Source organism: Zootoca vivipara, chromosome 3, assembly GCF_963506605.1.
Source record: "Zootoca vivipara chromosome 3, rZooViv1.1, whole genome shotgun sequence".
Taxonomy (NCBI): Eukaryota; Metazoa; Chordata; class Lepidosauria; order Squamata; family Lacertidae; genus Zootoca; species Zootoca vivipara.
This window is the reverse complement of record NC_083278.1, coordinates 56,697,510-56,725,282: the sequence shown is the minus strand read 5'-3', so window position 1 is coordinate 56,725,282 and position 27,773 is coordinate 56,697,510. Positions and strand designations below refer to the sequence as shown.

The following is a 27,773-nucleotide window of genomic DNA, read 5'->3' as shown; positions in this document are numbered from 1 at the left end:
ATCAATCATAGAATCCTTCTGGTACCTTTTGTGTCTAATAATCTTGTGGAATTTTTGAAAGTCTTTCTTTCTTTCGAACGTAGTTGTAACGGTTATTTTTGTTGTTAGAGCAGCTGCTTTCTATAGCATATGCAGCAAAGAAAGGCAGGAAAGGGTGATGTTCCATTTCCCTCTTGCCTCGTTGCAAACTCACTCATTCACTTCCATCAACATATATACAATACCTCTCTTCATTCATTCATTCATACCATTCTCGCTTTCATTTACAACTTTGAAGCATACCACATTGCACACATGTGAGGAAATGCTCAAACACAGAAGTACCACCTGATCTTTAATCATACATTATATATGTATTTTATTACATTTTATTAACATATAAAATGCATACATTTACATTTACACAATACATATACACAACACACTACCTTATTTTCATAGCATAAAACATACGTACATTACTCAATATAATACCTACCTATAATGCATTATATATGTAAGCAGATACTTTACCTTACCACACATAGACAATAATGTTGAAAAAACATTATAGTGTGATTGGGGTATCTATTTCTGTAATTTTAATTTAAGGTGCCACTTTGTGAAATTGGCTATTAACAAAACTTGTTATTCGGGAATGGGTTCTGCAGTGGAAGAAAGAATGTGAATTTGTTTAAGGAAAGTGACACTCTTTGCTTGTCTTCAACCAGGTCATGAGTGTGGTAATAGCAGTAAATTTGCATCTCAAAACTAGACACCTTCTTTCAAACTTCAAACTTCCTGCAAACTAGATACTCCTTGCCTATCAGAAGTGAGGTCTTGGGTGATCTGCCCACTTTTTTTCTGCAACTGATTAGGAGACATATATAGTAAACAAGGAGCAAAGTGAGAGGGGAATGCACAGAGTAAGATAAAATATAAGAAGGCCATGTAAGAAATAGGCCAAATGGGAGGGGTAGCTTTATGAGGAAAAGTGGGGGAGTTAAGGAATGAAACACTAAAAATAATGTTTTGTTTACCCAGCCATATATCTTCTAGGATTCTGTTAAAAATGAATGCTGCTTCTTTTGCCACCAACTGCCAGCCCCAACCATTGCCTACCATTGATCAAGAAGATGAACAAGAACAGCATGAGATCTGCATGTGTGTGTTGTGGTATGGAGGAGAGCTGGGTATTGCTTACTATGACACTGGAGACTGCTCTATCTACTTTATGGCTGACACACCAGACAATGAAGACCTTAAGCTGCTCCAGAAAGTGGTTGATGAAGTACTTCCCAAATACATATTAAGTAGTGCTAAACAAGATTATAGCATAGCCAAATTCCTGTCCAATATAGGTAATACTATGGGAGAACATCAGGAAGGAGGAAAGCCAGAGGTTGTCCTGTATCCAAATATGGATTTTGGTTTAGAAGTAAGCAAGCAAAGGATCCTATCTAGGCAATTCCCTTTTGTCCCCTCTCACATGACAGCAACTGAGAAAATTGTCTATTTGTCGTCTATTATTCCTTTTGAGAGCCCACTCGTGGTAAGAGTGCTAGGAGGATTGCTGAAGTTTCTTGACAGGAGGAGGGTTGGAGTTGAACTGGAAGATAGTAGTGTCAATGTTCCTATCCTTGCCTTTAAAAAGTTTGTGCTGACGGATATTGTACATGTAGATCAAGATGCTTACTCTGTGCTGCAGATATTTAAAAGTGAAGTGCATCCTTCTGTGTATAAGCAAGCCAGTGGGAAAAAAGAAGGACTCAGCTTATATGGGATTCTGAACCACTGTAGATGCAAGTGGGGAGAGAAGCTGATGAGACTGTGGCTCATGAGACCCACGCGCAATTTGACAGAACTGAATAAACGTCTTGATGTTATCCAATTTTTCCTGTTAGCTCGGAATCATGAAACAGTTCTGACCCTACAGGAGTGCCTCAAAAATATTAAAAATGTACCCCTGATTCTTAGGCGCATGGCTGTTTCTAACACTAAGGTAAGTGACTGGCAAGCACTGTACAAAACCGTTTACAGTGCTGTGTGCCTCAGAGATACATGTCGCTCCCTGCCCAATACCATTGAGCTCTTCCAGACTATTTCACAAGCCTTCACTGAAGATCTACACTATATTGCCAGCCTAATCAGCAAAGTGGTAGATTTTGAAGGCAGTATCTCAGAAAACCACTTCACTGTCAGACCAAATGTAGATCCCATCATCGATGAAAAGAAACGAAAGCTGATGGGGCTTTCAGACTTCCTTACAGAGGTGGCCCGAAAAGAATTGGAGGACCTGGATAATAGAATTCCATCCTGTAGCGTTATTTATATTCCCTTAATAGGATTCTTACTCTCCATTCCACGGCTGCCCACAATGGTGGAAATGAGTGACTTTGAAATTGAGGGACTAGATTTCATGTTCTTGTCAGAAGAAAAGCTTCACTACCGCAGTGCCAGGACAAAGGAACTGGATGGTTTGCTTGGTGATCTTCATTGTGAAATAAGGGATCAAGAAATATTGATCATGGACCAGCTACAGACTAAGATTTTGGAAAAGTCTGCAGTACTTAGTGATGTGATTGAATACACAGCACACTTAGATGTGCTGCTCTCTTTAGCAGTGATGGCTCGTGAGAATGGATATATCCGTCCAAGCTTCTCTCATTCCCACATGATCCGTATTAAAGATGGAAGGCATCCACTGATGGAGTTATGTGCAAAGACCTTTTTTCCCAACTCAGCAGAGAGCACTGAAACGCATGGCCGGATTAAGATCCTCACTGGACCCAATTCATCTGGAAAGAGTGTATATTTAAAGCAGATAGGCATTATTACATTTATGGCCCTAATTGGCAGCTATGTTCCTGCTGCTGAAGCCGAGATAGGGGCAGTGGATGGAATCTACACCAGGATCCATAGCAGAGAGTCAGTATCTCTAGGACTGTCCACTTTCATGATTGATCTTAACCAAGTAGCCAAGGCAGTAAACAATGCCACTGAAAGGTCTTTGGTGCTCATTGATGAATTTGGCAAAGGCACAAACACAGTAGATGGCCTCTCTCTTCTGGCTGCTGTGCTAAGGTACTGGATTAGACAAGCGACCCAATGCCCACACATTTTTGTTGCCACTAATTTCCACAGCCTGATGCAGCTGAATCTCCTGCCTGACAGTCCTCTTCTGCAATATCTGACTATGGACACCCACCAAGATGGAGATGAACTTGTGTTTTTCTACAAGATCAAAGAAGGCATGTCCACTGTCAGCCATGCAGCTAATATTGCAGATTTGGCTGGCATGCCACCTAAATTGATTGCCCGAGGAGTAGAAGTGTCAGAGTTGCTCCGCAATGGGAAACCCATCCAACACACTGACCATTCTTCAAAGGAGAAACAGTTGCAAAGTTGCAAATCTCTGGTAGATAAATTCCTCTCCCTGGATCTCAATAATCCTCAACTGGATTTAATGGATTTTATGAGTGAAGAGGTGCTGCCCTCTTCAGCAACCATATTGCACCCTAGTAAAAAGGCATAACTTGTCCTGAATTGCTTGTGCTTAGTTGGTTATGACAAACAAATGAAACAGCAAGTCCTTGCTCAAGTTAATTCATCTATAGATGTCAAAGAAGCCTGCACAACTTGTGATCCACCAAAATTAATGCAGCCATGCATACTAGATGCTTAACACACACTACCACAATGTCGTGGCAGAAACACCTTGGGAAAGGCAGAAGGAAAAGGGTGTTTGAAAGTGCTCATGTCCTAGGAGAGAAAACTGCTAGGGATCTTTAGACAACTCTCTACCTTTCACTGCTTACCAGAGAAATATAGGTAATGAAGAAATTCTATGGTAACAATAAGCAATATTTGGAAAGATTATTTGAAAGAGAAGCATGCATCTTCAGGTGCATAATACTAATAAATATAAGAAAAATAAATTACTTTAAAAAATTGAATTGTTTATTAAGTAAAATTAAATAAGACTATTAAAATATTATATTTGTGTTCTAAGTTCTATTCATGGTTTTTGTTTAGTTTTACATAAACTTTCTCTTTACTGTTTAAACAAATTATTGTTGAATAATATGAAAAAAAGAATAAATATGAACTTAAGTATGCCTTAAGTATGTTTATTATACTCTAAAAAAACCAAAACAAGCTACACAACCAAACAATGTTGAATTATTATAAAGGAAAGGAATTTGGCAAATTAATATCTATAGTCTCATAACACATTCGGGAGAAATTGGTTAATATAAATCATGATAATACTTGAAATGTTATACACTAGACTGAGGAGATAGAATTTAATTGTCACAATTCAGTGTGGACATTTGCATTAGAGTTTTACTAGCATAGTGAAAGAAATAACCATTCCAGGAGGGATCAGTTTAATTAGAAACATTTAAAATAAAACCTCTCTAAGGTGGCTTTGACCCAAACTAAGGGCTGTGCCTTATCTGAGTAACTATTAAGCTGTAACTCTCATTGAGTATGTTTAAAAATTCCAGTTTGGTTTCCAACATGCCTCATCCTTACTTTGATCCTCTGGTTGATGAAACAGTGGTCACAGATTTTCATTTCACATTAAGAGTTCTTGTTGCTGGATATTAGTAAATGCTACCACATGCAGAAAATCTCTCCAGCGTTACTGACAAGGAGTGTCTAACTTTTAAATCACCCCAAACACCGTCACATTATCTCACCCCCATCAATATTCAGGGAGTTTGCCACACAGCCAACCCTCTGGAACAGATTTGGGGAGGGCATAGGGGGAGAATTCTTGCGCTAATGGAACAAATGCCTTGCATACCGCCCAAAATAATATATACAGTGGTACCTAGGTTTCCAGAACTTAATCCGTTCTGGAAGTCCATTCTTAAACCAAAACCATTCTTAAACTGAGTGGGCTTTCCTTAATGAGGCCTCCCGCGGCCGGTGCCCTTCCACCATTCAGATTCCGTTTTTAGACCGAAGTGAAGTTCTCAAACCGGGACACTATTTCCGGTTTTGTGGAGTTTGTAAACAGAATCGTTCCTAAACCAGACTGTTTTTCTCTACTTTACTTCTGGGTTATTGTGTTTGGAAATTTAAACCTTCTTTATTGTACAATTTCTTAAAGGTCATAGCATCCCCCCACCATTTGTATACATATTGTGATGTACAAAGTGACTGCACCTGTTTTCGTAGTCTTGGCGATTTTGACAGCTTCATGAAGGTCAAGTGAGGCTGAAAAGCTTTATCATCTCCTGTGATGATGCCCTTTTCTTTAAATATCTTCCTCACAATATCTAGGTAGGCACAAATGGAGAAACTTTTAAAATTCCAAACATTGTGCAGACTATAATGTTTGATAAAAATTATGAATGATAAGACAGAAAGAGAGAACAAATGTTCAGATAGTCTAATTTAAACTTACAAGCAAACCACAGAAACCACTTGAAACTAGATACACATTTTAAAAATTGCATATTTTTTTAAAATTTGAAAGAGCCAATATGCTATGCAACAATCCCAACTTTCTAACATAGCTTTGTAGCAGGTGAAAAGCCCTCAAGGTGATGCTTACATGTGTTGTTTTACATCTGTCACAATTCATTTCTGCCCAAATTTGTACCACCTAAGACTAAAGTTTGCCAGGTCAACACTGTTCTAGGCATAGCAATGTTGACTCACACTGCTGTACCAGTGGAACATAACAGAACTATATAACTGGTAGCCAGTAAAACAGCATACACAGTGGCATTTAGACTAGCAGGATCAGTTGCTATGGGGTGCTTGTTTTATTGTGTTGAGTATTTTTTTTACCATATTTACTCAAGTCTAATGCACCATCAAATCTAATGCATACTTCAATTTTCAGAACCTTGAAACCAAATAAGTATTAGCTGGTGAATGTAAATGTGGCATTGAAACTAATATGCACCTTAATTTTCGCAACATAATTTGGCCAAAAACAGTGAGCATTAACTTTGAGTACATACAGGGTTGTTGTTTCTTGTATTTTGTACTGATCTAGTGTCTTAGGCTGGTTGTATTATTACTTTGGCATGGGGTTGGTTGCTTGTTAAAACTATAATATAGTTTAAAAAGAAAAACTCAACCAAGGGCTTCTATCAGCCTGCCATTATAACCACTGGGTGTTGTTGGGGTTTAAAGGGGGGGAAGCTCCAAGGGTAACAGATCAATACTGGACACTTATTTTAATACCTATGAATTATTGGTATTTCCCATCAACACCTGTTGACTGACATGCACTTCTCTGTTGAAGTGTGCATGCACACGAAAGCTCATACCAAAATAAAAACTTAGTTGGTCTTTAAGGTGCTACTGAAGGAATTTTTTTATTTATGCACTTCTCTGTTCGAATTAATTGCTTGAAAGTATTGTAAATCCCTACAAACTGTCCATGGAAAGAAAGCAGTGACATTCAAAGATGTTAAGAAAGCTGGATTCAGTTCTAAGCACTGCCAGTAACATGCATTTTGGCTTTCAAAAAATTCATTAAAAAATTGTCCAGTAGCACCTTAATTTATTTCGACTGCGTCAGACCAACACGGCTACCTACCTGAATCTAGAATCATGGAAGGCACCACATTGAGCCGCATGAAATGGAAGTCCATCACCCTCACAAATAAACTTGCACAGGACAGGTACAGACTGATATCTCCTTTCTGACTAAATGCAAGAACCTGGACATTATACCTAAGGGTCTTAGAATTAAGAACCCTCTACAATCCACCTAGCCTACTGACTATGTAAAGAAACTATGCCACACTTTCTCCAAGAAGCTGCTCAAACATTTGATCAGTGTTCTGTACTCTAAACAGAAGCAAATAAAGGAGGAACGCTCTACTGGACAAGGTATCTGAAGAATTGTGCATGCACACAAAAGCTTATACCCAGAACAAACTTACCGTAGTTGGTCTCTAAGGGTGCTACTGGACAATTTATTATTATTATTATTTATTTATTTCAACAAATTCATGTACAGTATGTGTATTCTTATGGCTACTTTTTACTTTTTACAGGGGGTTGAAAGATTACCCTAGGGGTCCCTTCCAACTCTACAATTTGTATACGCATATAAAATCAGCACATGTAGAGCAACATGTGCTAACTCATACTGATTTCTTATTAATCTCTGCACGAGAGCTCCTATACAAATGTTAAGTGAAACATGCGGTGATTGGTATTATCAGTATAATACTGATTCTGCACCATGTATATAGTTCGGAGTCTGCCCAGGAATTGTTGATAAGTGCACCTACTGAAGACTGGGGCCAACATCTGGGTAAAGCTTCTGGAGTCTATCACCATATATGGGAGCTTTCCACCTTATTAACATCTAGTCTGATGTTAATATGCCACTTTCTACCATGTGAAGCTAATTATTACCAAATGAAAAAGGGTTGTGAGATATCTTATGATTCCAAAATATTAGTGCTACTGTGCTTTGTCTTGCACTTCCAGATTTTAATTTGTTTTAAAGCAAAGAAGTCAGAAAAATAAATCTGGCTGGTTGTTAAAGCAAAGAAGTTGTTAAAGCAAAGAAGTCAGAAAAATAAATCTGGCTGTTACGGCCTTCTGGTACCATGTACTGTAGATCCCTAAAAGAATTAAGATATGTGTGTTGGCAAACAAAAAGTCCTTAGAGGAACAGCTGCTGATTATTGTCCCACAAACATAGTAAAGGGTGGAGCTGGGGCACTAAACAAAAGCTTGCTCAAAGAGGAGGAGAAAGCTAAAAATGGCTTGTTATCAGAAGGTGGGTTGCTGCACAAGTCTGTAAAAGTCTTTAAAATGACTGATTAGCAACCCTTAAAAAAACCTATAAAAGCAGTTTGGTTGTACAGTAATTGGAAATAAACCTACTTTGAATTAGCAGAAATATCTCTACATGTAAGAGTTAAAAGAACTAAAGCTCTGTTTTCCCAAATCAGCAGGGTCAATGCTTATTTTACTTTAGTGAAGAACTGTGAAAAAATTGAAAAAATCATTGCCCAGACTGAATTCTGCCAATCATATTTTTAAAAAAAGACAATATGGAAACATAGCTGCCAAGTTTTCCCTTTTCTCACGAGGAAGCCTATTCAGCATAAGGGAAAATCCCTGTAAAAAAGGGATAACTTGGCAGCTATGTATGGAAAGAGTGGAGTTGTTTACTTAGGGTAACGGTTTTCAAATTGCATTCTTATGTTGATTGACAAAAAGAACAGAAAACTTAAAAGGTTTGCAGAAATATATTTCCAACCATTTGAGTTTATCCTGAGGAAGGGGTGGAGAGTTGAGTCTTTTCTAGGCCCAAAAGGCCTGACTGGCACCTTGTGCAAAGTGACAATATTTCCCCACCTCCACTCCTAAATAATCTACAACATACAGGATTCAGTGGCAGATACACAGAGGTTCTTCAAAAGATTAAACCCATGCATAAAGGGTAAAGGAACCCCTGACCATTAGGTCCAGTCGTGACCGACTCTGGGGTTGCGCGCTCATCTCGCATTATTGGCCGAGGGAGCCGGCATATAGCTTCCAGGTCATGTGGCCAGCATGACAAAGCCGCTTCTGGCAAACCAGAGCAGCACATGGAAACGCCATTTACCTTCCCGCTGTAGCGGTTCCTATTTATCTACTTGCATTTTGACGTGCTTTCGAACTGCTAGGTTGGCAGGAGCTGGGACCAAGCATAAGAACCTGAAAATAACTCGGGCAATGATCAATTTCAGAAGGACGTTTATTTTGGAAGCCTCTTCATATGAAGAAAATAAAGGAAATAATACTTATTTCAAAGATATACATAAAGATGCATTTGATTCCCTTCATTTAAGTCTTTTCATCCTAGGGGAATAATAATAATGACAAAGCTCACATAATTGTTTTCTATTAAAGAGTTTTCATATTAAAGATAATGGGCTACATGCATGCTTCATTAACCTCTGCAGAGGCACTACTCAGATAAATTTAGTTTGTGATATTAAAAACTCATTTCAGAATAATGTTTGTAGTATCTCAAGATTGCAGCATATCAAACTTACGTTAAAAAGAAATCAGTATATTAACGTTGCTACTTGAAAAATGTCAATGGAACGTGCCGTTTAGTTGTGTTTATTACCAGCTGTATTTACAGCAAAAATAAGTCATTTGGGACTATCCAGGATGATTAAAAAGAATATTGTTTTGTGGCAATGGTACAATATTACATCTCTATTACTATGTTTGGCCTTGCTTCAGGGTGTAGATTGCTTATAGCATTAAAAGAAGAAAAAGACCATGGGAGATGTGAGCTTCCACGCTGAAGACGAGAAATATACAGAAGGCAGATTCACCAAGTGACTAAACTGCTCTAGAGGAAAGGTGGGGAAGAGCAGAGCAGAGGTGGGGAAGCCCGACTGGCATTTAAGAAATCTATACAACCAGTGCTGCTTTCCTAGTCCCCACTTACCTGTTAGTAAGCGCCATTGAATTTAACAGGACTTACTTTCCAAGTGGACACTGTGAGTATTGCATCCTGAGCAAAACTAGGTCTGCAGATGGACTAAAACTCCCATCATTCCTGATTACTGGGCATGCTGGCAGGGGGTGATGGAAACTGGAGGCCAACAATAACTGCAGGACCACAGGTTATCTGCCACCCCCGGTACACTCAAGAAAAAATATATTAAAATGTGTATTTGTTTCCAGCTGCTACAGCAAATGTTGAAATTACATGTCCATAACTTCAATATTCAAATCTTTTCTACAGAGTTTTGCAGGGGCTACTACATGTGGAGAAGGTTTTTATCCCTTTCCTCCCCTGCCACAAGTCCTTACTTTGAGTATAACTTTGTTGGATTCAACTCAAAGAGATAGAGAGGGTATATGTGACTGGTATCGGTATGAGAGCACTGAACATCAAATAAGATGTTGACCAGGATGGTAGCTCTCTCGACATCCCATGTAGCCTAGGGGCAGTAAGACAGAGCCATGAATCTGGTTCAGATCCTGCCACTACTATGAGCTCACTAGGTGACCTTAGGCAAGCCACTTTCAATCCCAGTCCTCCCACTCATAACATAGGGACCTCAAACCTTAGAGGCAGCTTCCTATGTTCCATTTCTCCCTTATCAGAATAAATTTTTTTTAAAAAATCCAAAGAGCCTCTAAAATTAACAAGTAACTTTTCCAGTTGCAATGAATTACTGACAGCAGGAACTGTTTTCAAGGAAAGAGACAGATTTAAAGTTTTAGAAAGCTGTATAGAAACCCCTTATATCATTTTAGGGTTGCCTTTTGTCTGTATTTTCCTGGACATGTCCGGTTTTAAGGGGTAAAAATATCTGACAGGGTTTTGTTTTTCAGAATATGCAAAAATGTCTGGGGGGTCGCTTTCTTTTCCTGCCAGCAGCGGGGGTCAGCTCACACCAGCCGTGTCCCTCCTTAGTGCCCTTCGATGTTTATCTCTTTCTCTCTCCCCCTTCCTTCCATTTCCTATCTCTTTCTCAGTGCAGGGCTGCCTCATGCCAACCACGTCCCTCCCCGGTGCCCTCCGATGTTGCTCTCTTCCTTCCATCTCCTCTCTCCTTCTCAGTGCATCAGCTCCCGTAACCCCTCCCCAGGTGGCAGCAACCCTAAAGTAGGGGGCAAGCTGCGGAGATGAGCAGTGGGGGGAGGGGTTTGCCCCAATGGTGGTGGTATCCGGGATTTGGTCTTTGGAATACTGCAATCCTAGCAAAATCAGGGATGGCCAAATTCTGTATGTTAGGGAGCCTCTATGTTTTCTAAACTCTCACCCAAGAGGTTGAAATAATCCAGTCCCCTCAGATGGTCTGTTGTGAAGCTGGTGTTACCTATCAGCACTATGGAATATAGGTGCTCAAGCAGGAAAGGGTCAACAGTAAAGGGAAGCAGGCTGGGGAATGTATGTGCTTTATGAAAGATATACTCAGTAGGCAAGCTGGAAACTGCAACTCCAGAATAAGCACTTAGCAATAAAATGTTGTTTATATGGAACATCCATGAAGAGTCATTGCTTATTTTCATACATGTGAAACTAAATAAACAGGGACAGTGGTGGTGAGAGATAAAGATATTTCAGGAACCCACAGCCAATCCACCTACTGCCATCCTTGTTTTAAATTACAGTAACTTGAATCTCTTACTTACTAAATTTCTTGTTCACTTCCCTTTCCAAGTAAAAACTCAAAGTGATTAAAAAAACACTTAAAGAAATCAACAAATAATTTGCACAAAATATGCAAAAGATCTATCAAACACCTGTCTGCTTCAATAACCCATCAACAGAAACAATAACTCAGAAGTTTAAATTATAAACATCTTAGTAAATGTTTTAAACAGTCTCTAAAAAGAAATTTAAGTGCAATCTTTGGTGGGCCTTCCCCTGAAAGGAAATATTGAACTGGGACACTACTGCTGAGAAGACCCTATTCCTTGCTTTGACAGATCCTTTATTTATTTATTTATTTATTTATTTCATTGGTACCCAAAGTATAACCTCCCAGTAGCTCTTAAGAACCAGAGATTTGTATGTACATTAGAAAATACTTTTGTTTGCATTTCAAGCAAAAATGCAGTTCCAAGAGCTGAATAATGGAATAGACAGATCAATAACGAATGAGTCAGAGCTTCATTTGGTATTGATTTTGTACTGAGGCCACATGCTGAGAGGCAAACAGCCATTTCAAATGGCTTGAAAAACATATAATCAATGTTAGAAATTACTGGGGATGTCCATTTCCTTGTGGAAAGTTTACTCAGGAAATGTGTCAATAATTATTCTCCAATAATTTCAAAACGAAGAAATTAGGCATGTTTCTCAAAACAGAACACAAGCAGAATTTCAGAAATTAGAATTGTGATGCATCGTTGAGTCAGAGCATTAACAAGTGTACATATGAGAACCTGAATATGTGCCCACTGGCGGAGGAACAGGGGTGCAGGGGGAGCGCAGCGCCCCCAGTGGTATGATCATGGTGGAGTGATCATGATCGCGGCTGCCCCCCCCCTGCCCTGGGGCGCCATGCCCCCGCAGGTGGTGCACCACACCCCCCAGGATGCTCGTCACGCCCCTGCCGGTAGCATGCCACGCCTCCCGGGACACGCGCCACGCCCCTGCGGGGAGCGCGCCACACCCCCGGGACGCACGCCAGTCACACCCCTGCCTGCTCTCCGCCACACACACCCGCCAGAGCTTGAAGCTCCGCCACTGTACATGCCCTATTGCATTAGTAATGGGTGAAACAGAATGAAACAAATTCAAGTCCGTAATGGAGTCTTAGATAAGGAATAAGGTATAAGAAAGAATTGTCTTACCACAACATAGTCCGAAAATAGCGTCCCTAGTCCTGTACTTACAGATAATTCATGAGATACCGTGTTTCTCATATTATAAGACATGTCTTATATTTATTTTTTCCTCAAAAAAACCACTATGGCTTATTTTCAAGGGATGTCTTATTTTTTTCCTCCTCCTCCTGCCACGGTCGGCATTGCTGCTGCGCCTATCACTATGTCTTATTTTCGGGGTATGGCTTATATTCATTGAATGCTTAAAAATCCTGCTATGGCTTATTTTATGGGTATGTCTTAAAATATGAGAAACAGGGTACTTTCTCATCCTCACCACTCCAGATGTGCCTTGACCTGTGGATTTGCCAGTTAAATAGCTTTCCTAGGCTACCCTATGTTTTTTCCTTCCGGTGCCTCTCTGCTTATCAACTTTCAAAGTCAATGTGCTCTATCTTGGGCCTATTTCACAACCATTTCACCCCAGGGTGGCTCTAGTTTTGAGTTGGCCCATTCTGATTCCCAGATGCACTGCCACAGGCTGAGCTGGTCATGTGCATACCGTACAACCAGCTCAGACTCCAGCAACTAGATTGAAAACCAATGTCCATGAGCTGAACAGCAAAGCAAATCAACTCTCAGCTACTCCAATTCAGCATGTTCTTGTTCTCCTAAGAACAATAAATCACCCCCTATGGTTGATTCAGTGGCAAAACTGAGCTTCTCTACTCTCCTAAAACTCTGCTCTTTCCTCTTGTCGCCGTTCTTCTGAAAGTCAGCCCTCAACACAGATATATTTGCTAACATTTTATTCTGTGTTTTCATTTTCCTGGTATGAAATAGGGTACAGAGTGGTTTACTATATGGGTATAGGATACTATATTTGTTTACCAGGCACTCAAAACCCGGCAAGTCCCAGACCTCTCTGGGGTCTGAGACAGCATACAACTGAAGTGTCCATATACTATCCACAAAGCCACTGCATCTAATGGAGAATCAGGAATTATGAGCTTCCAAAGCTGAGTGGAAATGGTTGTAACCGCTCTGAACAGCTGCAAACAGCAACAACAGATGTTGCACAGTCACCCCACTGTGCTATGACAGGAATGTTTGGGACCTGCCAGGACCCAGCCTGAGCAAGCTTTGGAAAGGGGTAAGTGTAGGGGCCCTACAGCTGTTGGTGGATTACACCGTAAATAAATTGTTCAATAACAATTTACAGTAGAGAAGACACAATGAATTCAATAGGATGCATTTACACAGTTTTATGTAAAGATACTTAAAAATAACCAAATTATTAAAATTTTACTATCCAGCATCCAAAGTTATAATATAAACCAAAACAGTGAAGTCATGTAACAGAATCAAATTATATATACAATACTGTATCTTCTGATTGGGGTAATTGATTCTTATTCACTTAAATCTCCCTATAACCTTATTTTCTTGCCAAAAATATATTAGCAGTATAATTTTACCACTAAGCTTCTTTTAATTTAGGTTTAATTATTAATGTACTAGATATACACTTCTTTTGCTTTCTGTTCTACCAAACCTGCATAAGTATTTTACTTTTTATATGTCCCACTACAGTCATGAATATATTTAAATATTCCATCTGTTGTGTCAAGACTCACTGAAGTATAAATGACCAAAATGGCATACAATAATGCATATTTAATGTAGAAGACTCTCAGGTCGCTCTGTTTCTGTCCTGTTTTATTAATATGGGATACCAACCTGAAGAAATTAAGATCCACTTGCTTTTAAAAAAATAAAATACCGGCAGCTTCAATTTGAGGAATTGCAACTGATTAAGAAAACATATATTTCTGAGCGCTGATATTATACCCATTTCTTATATGTTTATGGTACAGTGCCATTAGTGAAACATGCACATCAAAATAGGGAAACCAATATTCATAGTGCTGGAAAGAAGATGCCAAATTCTTGCTTCAATGGCACTTTTGACCCATGCAGAGGGGGGGAAATAATTCAGATCAAGAAAATTGTGTGGGTTCCTGACATGACCTGACATAAGTCTCCCCGCTTCTCCCTTTGTAAATTGAAACAAACCAGGATCAAACCATAGTGTGATATCCTGGTGTGCTAGCTATAGTTTATTCTTAAGAGGAAGTGGAAGCTTTCAGTCATCCCTCACATATGAAGCAGAAAGAAGAGGGAACAAGCCATGGTTTGTTGTTACATCTCAGGTGGGCCAAAGTGCTCAACTAGATGGGTCCTTCATCTGGTCCAGTGTAGGCAGCTCTTTCCATAGTGGATTGTTCCAAGATCAAACTTATGTGACAAAGTAAAGCAATATAAATTAATCTACTCTCCATATGAAACATTCATAAAGGTAACTCCCATGTTCAGCAGCTTGTTACATATTGTCCTCATGAAAAGGAAATTATTTTTCCTATGACAAAGGAGAGAAAACAGTAAAATTGATCTGTTTTCTATTACCGTATCTTTCTTCACCCTCTGGAGCTGCTTTTAAAGTGTGAAATATAGGCTCCCTCCTGTGGCCAGAACACCAGTTCTCTGTATTTGAACAGTTGGACTCTCAAGCAAAGTCTGAATTTTACAGGAAAACCATTCTGTGTTCTGCTATTGTTTCTCAGTATTGAAGTTGCTTGCCACTGACTTCTTCTTTTTTTAATACAATTCACTGTTCCGTTCCAGTTAATGACCTATGGAGCTCTCTGCTTTAAGGAAATCAGCACTTCCCCTAGCGCTGAGAAATAAAGTGGTCATAATGGTACAAAGAATGTTGTATCTTTCAGATGAGCTCATTTAGGAAGCAATACAAACAAAATAAAAAGAATTCCAGATGATCTAATCTGACACTCTCGGTCTTGCCAGCATACAATTTATCTGTGGAAAACGATCAGGACAGATGACTAACAACAGGGTGGAAAAAAGGCTTACCTCATCTGACCACTTCCAAATTACAATTTTGATACCGTTACTTGTTGCTTCTAGAAGATAACAACATGTTACTAAAACTGCTCAACTGATCTGCACTGTGCAATAATTAATCAGTTTGCATAAATACTGAGGCCCTGCCTGGTCTGCAACTGAGCTTTTAACTCTGTGTGAAATGGTTTTGAGACTTGCTGCCAAGAATTATGTACAGGCTCTCTGGAAAACCCAGATGTTGTTGATGCCATGTACAATCCCTGTATTAGATTCATATCTAATTAGATTCAGAAGGTCTGGTTGCTGGCTGGTCTTAAAATCTCTAATTTCCTGTTCTTGCTTCTGTCATAAGCTATATTGTTATTCTACCAGAGAACGGTGTGGCACGAGTGAAAAATGCAAACCCAATTCTCATATTACATGGTAGAAAGAATTATCTTAAACTTAAAACAGTTTCATTCCCATATCCCTACAATGGAACTAGACAATATGGATCCTGTGCGGCTGCCTCTAAAAGAAGCAGCTGTACATCTATTCCTCCCTTTCCCCGATAAAATCTAGTAACAGAAAACATGTGATATGATGTCATTGTGTTGAGAACTTCCGCACCCATTACAAGTAACAGCTAGGGATGTACAAGCATACCTCAATCCACTCCAATACTACATTCTGATTCAACTTGTATATCTCGGCCATCACAGATATTTACAAATATCGGTGTATCTGAAGAAGTGTGCATGCACACGAAAGCTCATACCAAAATAAAAACTTAGTTGGTCTTTAAGGTGCTACTGAAGGAATTTTTTTAATTTACAAATCTGTTACCTTCCTTCTGTGTGGGGGCAGATTTAGGGACAGAAGAGGAAATAAAAGGAGGAGAAAATTGGCTTAACTGCCCAAGAAAGTGAAGACATTGATTTCATTGTGCCACTGAATAAATAAAAAAATTATATAATCCTGCAAATTAGCAAAACAATCTAATACCTGCACTGACTAAGATAGCCTATTCCAAGTTAGCACCCTTCATATGTTTTCAACTATATCTCTGGTCAGCCCAAGTCACCATGCAATTCCAAACACCTGGTGGGTGCCAGGTTGAGGTATGGTGGTCTAATGGAAGCATCTATCCATATTAAGTGCACTGCTGAAGTTGTGATCTCCTAAGAACCTTGGAGAATGCAGGTCCTTTTCATAGTTTCATGCTCACCCACAAACCTTTATTTGAAAAGCAGAGTTATGTGGTAAACAAGAGATGACCTTACACATTATACAATGGCTAAAACACACAAAAAGCTGCCAAACAGTAGTTTTTATGGCATGTGTAATGCTAGTTTTCATCTAAAAAAATGAAAAATAAGTTAATCAAAAAATGTCTTTCTTTAACAGGGCTTAATAAATCAAAACAAATGCAGAAAGAAATGTGAGGGATTATATTGACCGTCCTTCTAAAATTAGTTAGTCTTTGTTGTAAAGCTAAGTCATGTTGTCCAATTTTAAGGTCAAACATTTGCTTTACTTAACGGTAGTCACAAATTCCAATGCAGCCTGCAGGCCTCTGTCTGCATAATGAACCAACTTGTCCCATGTCAGAGTTTGGGTATGTTATGCATTTACCATTATCACAAGATGTGGATGTGGTCACAAGATGCTATACCAAAGCTTTAAAAGGGAATTAGACAAATTCATGGACATAAATCCAACAATATCTACTAGCTATGCAACATCTAGGTTCACTATGTCTCCAAGTATTTGTTGCTGGGAAGCAACAATGGGAGAAGACTGGTTGACCACTGTAGAAGGCAGGATATTGAACTACGCTGGCCATTAGTCTAATCCAGCAAGTGTCTTTTTATACTGATTTAGTACAGTGTACAGTATATGAAAGGAGGTGGGATGACAGAGGTTCAATGAATTTTTACAATAAACAAATATCTGTCAAAAACAAAGACCCGTGGTGCACATTATTAAATTGCTAAGGAAGATCAATGGATGCAGCAGAAGTTTTGTACATAAATGCTCTTCCTTAAGTAAATAATATTTCTGTTCAGCATACAGTGTGAAATATGAACCTATCCTAAACCTAGAGAGGTATTTTGTTTTTACCTTTGTTTCTATTCTGCTGCATTGGTCAACTCTTTTTATGGTTATTTTTTTTAAAAAAATGATTAAATGGGCCTTGTAAAATGAATTGCCTGCAGGAGAAAAAATTAGCACTGAAATCACATTGTTTCCATTTCAGAAAAGTACCCCACCCCGCAAAAAAATAAGTAGTAGCATGCCAAAGTAATGCTGACTCCCCACAATCCGCTGACTGCAAATGAGAATACATTCTGGAAAATAGGAAGTCCTTACTCCACCCACCTACTCTCTTGTTCCTGAAGTTAATTCCCCCTTGGTTCCCTTGTCACCATGGATTGCAAATCTGCTTCAAATAATGGGAAAAAATCTGCTTCAAGAAGCAATCGTTAACCATGGTAACTGTCAGTACACATGTAACCATTAACCACTGTTAATATTAACCAAGAGAACTAGGCCAGAAATTGACTCCACATGAAAGAAACACAAATTGAAGCTAGATCTTGATTCACAAATCATGTGTTGCATTACACGTGTACCAGTCTTGTGTTTTCTAGAATACCCCATCGTGAGTGGATATGCATGCTGATTGGGGATACAGTGGCAAAGGCAAAATGCATAAGCCTTGATAGAGTGGTCACTTACTCATGGCCAAAATAGTGGACATGCATCACCAAAAAAGTGGCATATGCATACCGGTAGTTGCAAATTTACAAATAATTACTGTAATTTTAATAGAAATACAGGGTCAAATAATAGGTTCCCGAAACAAAAAGAATGGAGCTGAGACAACACAGAAATAGTTTCTGTGAGTTCCAACAATGCTGTGAAAAAATACAGGTTTTAGACCATCTGTAAAGGGCAGAGTTAAAGAGAAAGCTTGTGCATGCTATATAAGGCTATGTAGAAGATAACCAAGATGGCAGTGGCCTTTGCAACTTTGATGAATGCCTTAATATGAGTCACGCAATGTTCAGGCATGGTATGACTTCACATTCCTCAGAACACAAAAGATCATTCATTGCCTCTAATAATGTCTTAAAAGAAACCTTTTCCAAGAAATGGTTGGAATTTGGGATACAGTCTAAAAGGACAATGACAAACTCCAGGCATTTCTTCAGCACTGAGATCTTTTTGTTAAATTTCTTTCAATAAAAATGCATTAACAGATTGTCTGGTCTCTGTTTTCTTAAGCAACATTCACTTTTGTTCCCTTTTCCCCTCCCTTTAGAGTAGCTCTGGAATCTGAAATCTTAGCTACATTTATGAATAAATAAATAAAGTGACTCCATTGCTTCCACTGCAGTGGAAGAAAATAGGATCAGACTCAGCACTCTGGTTCCTGCAGTTAAGTACAAGGCTCAGGACAAGCATGGGAGAACCCCCAAAAGCTGCATTTTCACATACGACTAAGCAATGAGTTGCAGAAAACTTCAGGCTCAACATTACCCAGCTCCTCCAGTGTGACAAGAAGTTCAAAAACATTTCCTTCCATTTTAAACTAATCACAGCTTGTTGTGATGGCCAAACCCACAGCAGTCGGGTGGTATCTTAAATATTATGATAGACCTATAGTAGTGCTTTGATTACAGAAAATGAATTTTCAACCAATATTATATATGAATGAAAGAAAAGGTTCAAATGTCTATAGCTTTATTTGCATCAGAGTTTCTAATCTTAATTAAGTTGTGGCAGTATATCTTACCAATCCTGTGCTGCTATGTAGATAGAATTAGTCTATCCAACGGTCATGCTCAATATGAATATTCAAGAGAGGGAAATAGATCTTAAGAACCTTTTTTTATTAGCCTATTATATATGTGTGATATGCCCCTTCAAAACCACTTGGGTGATATCTATCAGCAGGTTATAAGGAACATTTGTTTTTTTCTGGATTCTAAGGCAATCCATAGCAATTACTAGCACATCCATTAATTAGTCTAGCACTTTCATTCTAAGTGGAATTACAATGTAAAGTTTGATGTTAAAGCTCGCTAGAATTTGCACTTCGTAGCTAGTAGAACAGCGAGCAATTATATATCATTGTAATGAATAATTGTCCAATTAAACTCATGCTACTAGATGTTAATGTTAAATGGAAATCTGGCATTTATGTGTTCTGTAATAGAAGACTGCTAAGTAAAATCTGTCAAAATGTTTCCAAGTATGAATTATCTGAAGTTTTGAACTTAATCAGATTTCCAGATATAAACTCCTGCCTATCATCTCAACTCCACTGCTGAAACGGGGGGCTGTAGGGACAAGACACCTCATGTTGGCAATGGGAGGATCTAACTGGTGGGGGAAACTACACCTCAAAGTGTGACTCCCAAGCACCCTCAATCCCTAGGGAAAGGATCATTCATAGCCTGCATTCATAAAATCCCTGGCTCCATTTAGGATTGGGAAAGATTCCTGTCATGATACCCTGGAGAACTGCTGGCAGCCAGTATAGACAATACTGAAATATATAGGCCAATGGTAGCTTCCTACATTCTTAATCCTTTCCTGCCTAAGCACTCCAGTGACCACAGAATGCCCTCCATTGCCCTGAGTGTGAAAAATGCAGCAGGTAAACAACTCTCAACTATCAAGTAGTAGCAAAATCAAAGGAGTGAGTATGAAGACCAATCTACATTAGCAGAGTGTCAAGAGATGCCTTTTGAGCACTATGTAACACTGCTAAAAAGAGTTACCTGCTATCTTGGAAAGAGTGGTTACATGATCACTGTCAGTCAACTTCACAAATCCAACTTGATGTCTAAAGTGATCGGTTCCTTGAAAAGACAGATCCAATGGCTTTCCTTGAAGTAGTTCTTCAATTAAATCTTTACTCGCCATGAAAGCACCAACTGCACTATCAAGAGGGAAAATATATACCAGAACTGATGTTATTCATCTCCTTCAGCAATACCAACTCTTCTGCTTAGTATTCTTAATGGTTGCATTTTACACCCTCAATTTTTAAAGCACGACAGGAGTAAATTAACATATTTTGCATATACGGCTATATAAAATACCAGCTCTCAATCCAATGTGGACTTAGAAAATGTGTCTAAATGGTATCAAAAAGCATCTAAAGGGAAGAGCTTGAATTTAAACATGTATTTATTTCTTACACGAATATTGAGACACATGGTTGCTTAGTGTCACGAGCATATGCAAATGTATGGCTCATCTAAGACTTCATTGAACATTTATTCCCAATAAAGATAGAACTCACAGGTGGAGAATACTTTCATTTTAATGTATCTTTGTTATCTGTAAAGGGAATATTTGTATTTTTTTTATTCCTTTGGAGCTGCACTGTACTTTTGTCCTTCCAGGCCATGACGTTTCGTGGTTTAGATTTTTGATTCTTTGTTTTCTTCTTTTTGCTACGTTTGTATTTCTTAACAAAATCAATAAAATATTTAAAAGGCTATGGTCAGCAGGGCTCTCCTTATTCATTTGACTGGACAGTTATTTCTCTGTTGTTATTATTGGGACAATGACTTAATAGTCACTAGGTGGCAGTAACTCCCTGGTGAGCAGACATCCTCGAAGATCAGAAAAAACCTACTCAATAAATATTGTGAGTTGGAAGATGTATTATACCACCTTCATTTTGACTTCCATCAGCCCACAACGTACCTGCTCTATTCTACAGTCCTGAAAGGAAATACTTACCTGTTTCGACCCTTTTGCTTGAAATGAAAGATGTGGCAGGCTGAGCCATTCTTTCTTTTATGGCTACTAGCACCAAAGCTGCAATCACAGCTCCAGCCAAATTAAAGCAGGCAGGCATCCTAACAGCTACCTCCTTGAAATTTTCCAGCTTTCAATGGGTATTTTTTCACATTATCTTGTATGCCAAAGAGCTCTTAGCCATGAAACCACAGTGCATTGAAGAGACTTCTGGGGCACATTCTCGGCACATACTTGGACCACAAGGGGCACTGAGCAGGCCCTTCTGGGCCTCAACATCATCCCATATGAAATAAGCGTGCAGCTGCACCTCATAAACATATTTAGTCATTTCCTGTGGGAGCAAGCTACAAAGGAAGATTCCTGTTGCAATGGAAATCGTAAGCGAGCTGCCTTTCAAGGAAGTTTATTTGTCACTGCTATTCTTTCTGAGGAGCCCCAGATATGCTTCTGAGGAACTCCAGGGTTCCTTGATAACCGCTGCTTTAAAGGATGGCTTCAGTTCATTACAGGTCCACATAATCCTTTCTCAGATGTGGCATCATGTGGAGAAACATCAAGGGCAACTGGTCTGCATGCTTATGACAACAAGCAGTGTTTGGCAACAGCTTCTGCTGTTATGGCAGCACATTTTTCCAGCCGCCACACAAACAGGAGCTGGCTACATCTCTGCATGGCGGAATCTGCACTGATGTCTCTCACGCAATCATGTAAGGCAGTGTTTCCCAACCTTGTGCCTCCAGATGTTTTGAGACTACAATTCCCATCATCCCTAGCTAGCAAGACCAGTGGTCAGGAATGATGGGAATTGTAGTCCGAAAACAGCTGGAGGCACAAGGTTGGGAAACACTGATGTAAGGAACAGTTGTGCGGAGCAGCTGGCCACTTTGCACAAGTGAACTCAACAATACACGGAGAGAAAACGAGCAAGAGGAAACTCGTACACAGCTCCGTGCAGGACAAAGCATAGGAAATTCCAGAACTCATTCCTGAATTGCACACCAGATTTACAATCCTCCCCTCCCGCCAAAAAAGAAAGAAAATGAAAGCCACATAATGCATTTGTGACACTGACTTATACTGGTTTGGATGTGTCAAAAGCACACTCTGATCAAGTTACTTGCAGGTGACTGACTAGAATATGCTGTCAATTAAGACATCCCTTTCTTTTCACCTTACAAGATGGACAGCCCCTTCCCTCCCCCCCCTCTCCTTTTCACTCCTGCTGTCGCTCAGCTTGCCCTTTGCATCAGAAATAGCCTTTGATAGCTGTTCTGAAAATGAAGGTTTACTAAGCAACTATCCTCAGTAGACTCTCTGTGAGATGGGCTCCGTATCTGGTCAATAGCTAGTTCATAAATTACTGTGTAGCAAAGAAAGCAGAAGCATGAGAGACTCTCACTTCTGCTAAAACATACAACCTCGCCCTTGATGAGAGCTCTGCGCCTCAGGGATCAGCTGGATCTCACATTACAGCAGAATCCTCTCAAACTGGTGACACAGACTGTGCTAGATTCAAATTTGTTTTGTAATACAGTACCTATCACTTCTCCATTTGGGGTCATGGCCTAGAGTGTTTCCACGAAGTAATGTGCTGTGCAAAATAACAGAAATCACTGGAAGGGAAGGTATGAGGGCCAATTCACTTCAAAAGCCCACAGGAAGAAGAAAGGCACAAAACTGCTGGAAGATGAGGACGGGTAATGATGTGTTGCCGTTGCATTCACTTTCATTCTGGCATTGTGCCACTTAAAAAACCTGCTTATTTGTCAGCTTCCTATTCTGCGTGAAGCTAGCTGGGAGCGTAATAATTTTAAATGTACCGTAATATGCGCTCTCAACATTTTCAGTCTCCTTTCATTCTGGCCTTTCTTTCCTGTGAATTGTTTTGTTAAAGGCAGAGTCAAAACCAGGTCAATGTACTCAAGCAAGTATTACCAGTGAGTTCAATGCTAAGCTTTGCAAATAAAAAAGGCAGTGACCTAAAATTCCTATTATGATTAAAGCAGCAATGCATAAATGCAATTATTAGAGCAGTCACTGCTGAGGATTACTCAACAACCCCTGGTCACAAGGACACCCTGCTTGCTACAATGAGTATCCTCTCAGATAAGAACATCCCTGCAGAAGATGGAACATCAATAGGCTGGGTATGTAAAGTGTTTGTTCTGGGTGAATCAATTATGAAGAATATAACTAGTGAGGTGAGGGACTGGAGGAAGACAAAGTAATTTGTCTGCTGGGTTCAAAGATAGTAGATTACTCAAGATATTTAAATAACCTATCAGAGAGTGCTGGGAAGATATGAGAGTCATGAGAGTAACAGCTATGTATAGAAATGTAGGGGAGAGATTGTGAACGTTAAGGTAAGCTGCTAAGGCATAGGGTCCCCAAACTAAGGCCCGGGGGCCGGATGCGGCCCAATCGCCTTCTAAATCCGGCTCACGGATGGTCCGGGAATCAGCATGTTTTTACATGAGTAGAATGTGTCCTTTTATTTAAAATGCATCTCTGGGTTATTTGTGGGGCATAGGAATTCGTTCATTATTTTTTTCAAAATATTAGTCCAGCCCCCCCACAAGGTCTGAGGGGCAGTGGACCGGCCCCCTGCTGAAAAAGTTTGCTGACCCCTATGCTAAGGAATCCAAGACTTTCCTGCCAGCCTTCTCTGAAATTCTGGCTTTGTGACTATGGGAACTGCAGAGAAGAGGCTTTGACAGATGAAGAACGGAGGGCTCTTTTTGCTTGAGCGTAGAAAGCAACACCAGAAGAATGTAGCCTACGTAAACCAAAGCACAACCGCAGAGAAAGCCCTTAAAATCAAATAAAAATAAACTGAACAGTGAAGAGAAACACACAGTTCAGACCAGAACATGCTTCAGGAATAATAAGAGTAGATGCAAAGGAATTTGTGTGCTGACTGTGGCAACAAAGACACCCAAAGGAGGCATTCCAGTGACAGCCACACAACCCTGGGTTTTATTTACACTGGAAGCAGTTGCAGATGCTAAGCTAACACATGGACTGGAGATGGGGTACATTTCCACAAGCTGCACACAGCAGAAGCAACATATGCAAGTATCAATCATACAGATTGCCCGCTTTGTGTGGGTACCTCCCAGTCTAATAAGGCCACTGCTGGGGTCATAGTAAGTATCCAGGCAATGAGAGAGCAATGTGATTGGTGCTTGCACACTTTAACACTGCAATGCAAAGTATTGACTGTGTGGCCTTTGATTGCTGTGTGGCCTTTGATGGCTAATGAGAAGCAGAAGTAACAAGAATCAGGACTCATCCTTGTAAATTGAGGGGGAACTGACATGCGTGTGTAATTGGCCCAGCGGATTAACAGAAAAGCAGAATAAAAGCCTAAATAACTGAACAAATCAAGAAACAAATAAGCTGTTTTCTAGCTTCTAAGCTGCTCAAGCCTGCTGTGTTTTAAAGGGTTTCTCCACAAGCCTAAATGTTTACTATTTTTGATTAATGAAAGCTGAAACTTTTTTTTCCTGTCAACTGAAGGTTTCTCAAGTGGTATTTGCATATATCACTTGTGTTGTCAAATATACAGGCCTTCAAGTTGACACAACTTCTGCCAATCAGAAATAATGAGTGCAGAAATGTAAATTGCATTATAGGTTTTGGAACTGGACAAAGATGTTGCACTACAGAGAGAGAAAGAGAGAGGCCTGAGAATGTGGCAAAGCAGTTCTTTAGAAGCAGTGCACATTTCGAGAGACGTTATGAAACAAAACATGACATTTAATGACTAGAGACTACACTTGTCAGAAAGAAGGAAACTCATTGCCTTCTTCAATTTTTAATCTAAAGCTGGGCAGAGAGCTAATTCTTCTGCAGTCCTCAAAGCCCTCACTTGAGCACACACTGACAGAGCTCTACAGCCACTCACTCGAGACTTTGAGGATCACACCCAAATTTGTTGGAAGCAAAACAAATGGAAGACTTATAGCTTTTAGCATAGTGCTGTTGAAAGGATTGGTTGTGGACTCATTATATCTCTTTGTCCATTTCTCTTTTGTGATTCGTTAAATTACCCAGCTATTAGCTACAGCACTGAGAAGTCTGACCAACTTAAGCCCATGCCATGCTTTGCTGAAAGCAAATTTGTCAAAAAACAAAGAGCCAAGGGCAGAGGTGTACAAAAGGTTCACAAAGCAAATTTGTTAGTTCACTCATGACATGTGCATGTTCCACTGAGTGCAATGGGGATTACTCCCAAGTAAGTGTGCATAAGATTGCAATCCTACTCCATTTACTGAAGACCATATTAGCTGACTCAACTACACTAGTTGCTATACACCTCATTATTACAAGGATCACTATTAAAGAGACTATTATACACTAGAACAGGCATTCCCAAAATGCGGCCCTCCAGATGTTTTGGCCTACAACTCCCATGATCCCTAGCTAAGAGGACCAGTGGTCAGGGATGATGGGAATTGTAGCCCAAAACATCTGGAGGGCCGAAGTTTGGGGATGCCTGGACTAGAATACGACCTCACAGCACATAATGCAACCACCTCCTGACATTAAGCAGGTTTGAGTCTGGTGAGTAATTGGATGGGAGACCTGCTAGATACTAAACTGAGGCCCATGGTAGAAGAATGTCAGGATATTAATGTACTAATATAAGGGGTGGGGGGGTGTAGGGGGAGAGAGAGAGAGAGAGAGAGAGAGAGAGAGAGAGAGAGAGAGAGAGAGAGAGAGAGAGAGAGAGAGAGAGAGAGAGAGAGAGATTAGCCAGTGACAGGTGCTGGAATTTATCATTTCATGGTGTTTTGACCCCCAATAGCTTTATATTTTTCTCTTCCTTCATATACGTGTATTCCTGACAGCAGAGGATAATCCTGTATGCATCTGATATGTGGGCTCTGGTCTACAAAACCTTTTGCTATGATATATTTATTGGAGAGCTGGTGTAGTGTGTAGCAGCTAAGCTACATCCATGTTTTTAACTATTTATTAAGAGGCGTGGTCAGAGGGGTCCAAGCATCACTGAGACTGCAGCATGTTGAGAAGAAGATGTAAACTGGACAAAAATACCATCCTTCTTCACTTCAGCAGGGCTATGACCTTTAGGTTATGTGATTAAAGTAATCTATAGTTTGGCCTTCAATCAAACATAAAATTCTCTAAATGCTTTAGCCTTTCCTTTTAAAGAAGGTGCTCCAATCTCCAATCATTTTACATTTTCCAGCTATATAATAACTTTTTTCAGATGAGGCTACAAGAACTGCACACAGGGCTCCAAATTACTAACAAAGCTATTGGGCTAGCGGGAATCTTTGGGGGGAGATTAGCAGTCTCCAGTTTGCAAGCCAATTATCCGTGGTTTGCATATAATTTTGTCCCCTTATTACCTATGTGATGTGAGCACTTTTATATGAATAAAGTTTCCTCTATACCACAGAAGGCATAACACTACTAATAGAAATTATTAACACCAACCATTAATGTCATAATTATTGTTAAAATGAAACCAGAATGTTTCTGTTACCTTTTTTTGGGTTACCACTCATTTAAGTAGATTTTAAGACAGCATGTTATTTCAGAGTAAAATGCTTACTTGTCAACTGCTTCTTCACTGGCCAAATGTAGCACAGAGAGGGTGATATGCAAAGAACCACAATGAACCATTGCTTTAGAAAGCCTGTTATCCTTTTGTATTATTTTATCCTGGAGCAGCTGAATAGTGTCTGTGATCTGAGGGAGAACAGAAACACATACAAAAACAATATTACTTTTTTTTTAATTAGTGCAATCAGCAGCAAACACAAAGAAAACGCTTTGCTCTGCGTAAGAGATAGTGCGAGAACATAAACAAAGCTCGAGCACAATGTCTGTTTTACTTGAACTTGACTCCTGCAAGAGACGTTCCCAGTTTGTGGGGCTTCTTGCCTTAAGGCAACCCACCATCATAGGAAAGAAATTGGACAGGAAACACAAAACAATATACATTTATTAGGACATGATTTATAAAGCCAAATCCACCCTCTGTTCTCTGTATTCTGAGCAAAGCACAAATACATAGGAAAAACATCAAGGTTATAGAAAACCTTGGTCTGATCTGGATGCAGGACGAAAGAGCAAGTTATACCCCATACTCCCTTTCAGAGTGAAGAGATGGGCTCTGCTTCGCTCAAAGCAGACGCGATACATGTTACAATGCAGCCTTTAGGGGTGCCTCTTAACACATTAGCACTTTTCATACAGAATGACTCAACTGATCTAATGCAGATGTTGGTTGGGGCTTGATCATGCACAATGCTGCAAGCCAGCAAAGTTTTTTTTTTATTGTTTTCTACAGAGAGTTGTTAGCTTTCACACTTCAGGGCATCAGTTCTGTCAAACCAAATTACCAGCATCTTCAGCATTTCACTTCTTTAATCAGTTGATCGCTTAAAATGTCAAACAGACAGAGTTCCCTGGGAAAGCTGCCTTGAAATATTGATGGCTGACTTCTGGTTGATAGGCTATGCATACAGGGGATTTTTACTGTGTTCATTACCATAGGGTTATGATTGCCCTCAAAGCATTTATCTACACATTGGTGTGTGTGTGTGTGTGTGTCCCCCCGTATCAGATGGGTTCTCTGGCTACAGAACTAAGTAGAGATCTTATTTCTCTCAATAACAGCTTTATGACTGATTCCCCCAGGTTTTCTTACTATGCAGAGTGAGAATTAAAGTACATGTGAAAAGCACAGAATAATGCCACAACAGTGCACTGAGCAAGGGGGAACCTGGCGAACGTCTCTGACAAGTCCCAGGCTGCTTCTCTTGCCTTCCTTCCCCTTACTAGGCAAG

The 27,773-nt window shown here is 39.7% G+C and overlaps 2 protein-coding genes across 7 annotated transcripts in view; one reads left to right on the top strand and one right to left on the bottom strand.

Annotated features, from left to right (window-relative positions):
• The window catches only part of AKAP7 (A-kinase anchoring protein 7), a 102,651-nt gene that overhangs the window by 40,736 nt on the left and 34,142 nt on the right, over positions 1-27,773 (bottom strand). For all 6 annotated transcript variants that reach the window (XM_060272682.1, XM_035108999.2, XM_035109001.2 and 3 more), the window contains 3 exons: positions 26,534-26,670; positions 19,956-20,116; positions 5,158-5,270 (listed from right to left, as the gene is read on the bottom strand). In XM_060272682.1, coding sequence (XP_060128665.1) covers positions 5,158-5,270; positions 19,956-20,116; positions 26,534-26,670 — 411 coding nt within the window. The remainder of the gene's footprint in view (positions 1-5,157; positions 5,271-19,955; positions 20,117-26,533; positions 26,671-27,773) is intronic.
• MSH5 (mutS homolog 5) lies at positions 1,052-3,514 on the top strand. The gene has a single exon (XM_035110151.2). The coding sequence runs from the start codon at positions 1,052-1,054 to the stop codon at positions 3,512-3,514; it is 2,463 nt and encodes an 820-aa protein (XP_034966042.2).

What these genes read in the sequence shown, in the direction of transcription:
- MSH5 (XM_035110151.2), top strand. Translation starts at nt 1,052, where the DNA reads ATGAATGCTGCTTCTTTTGCCACCAACTGCCAGCCCCAACCATTGCCT.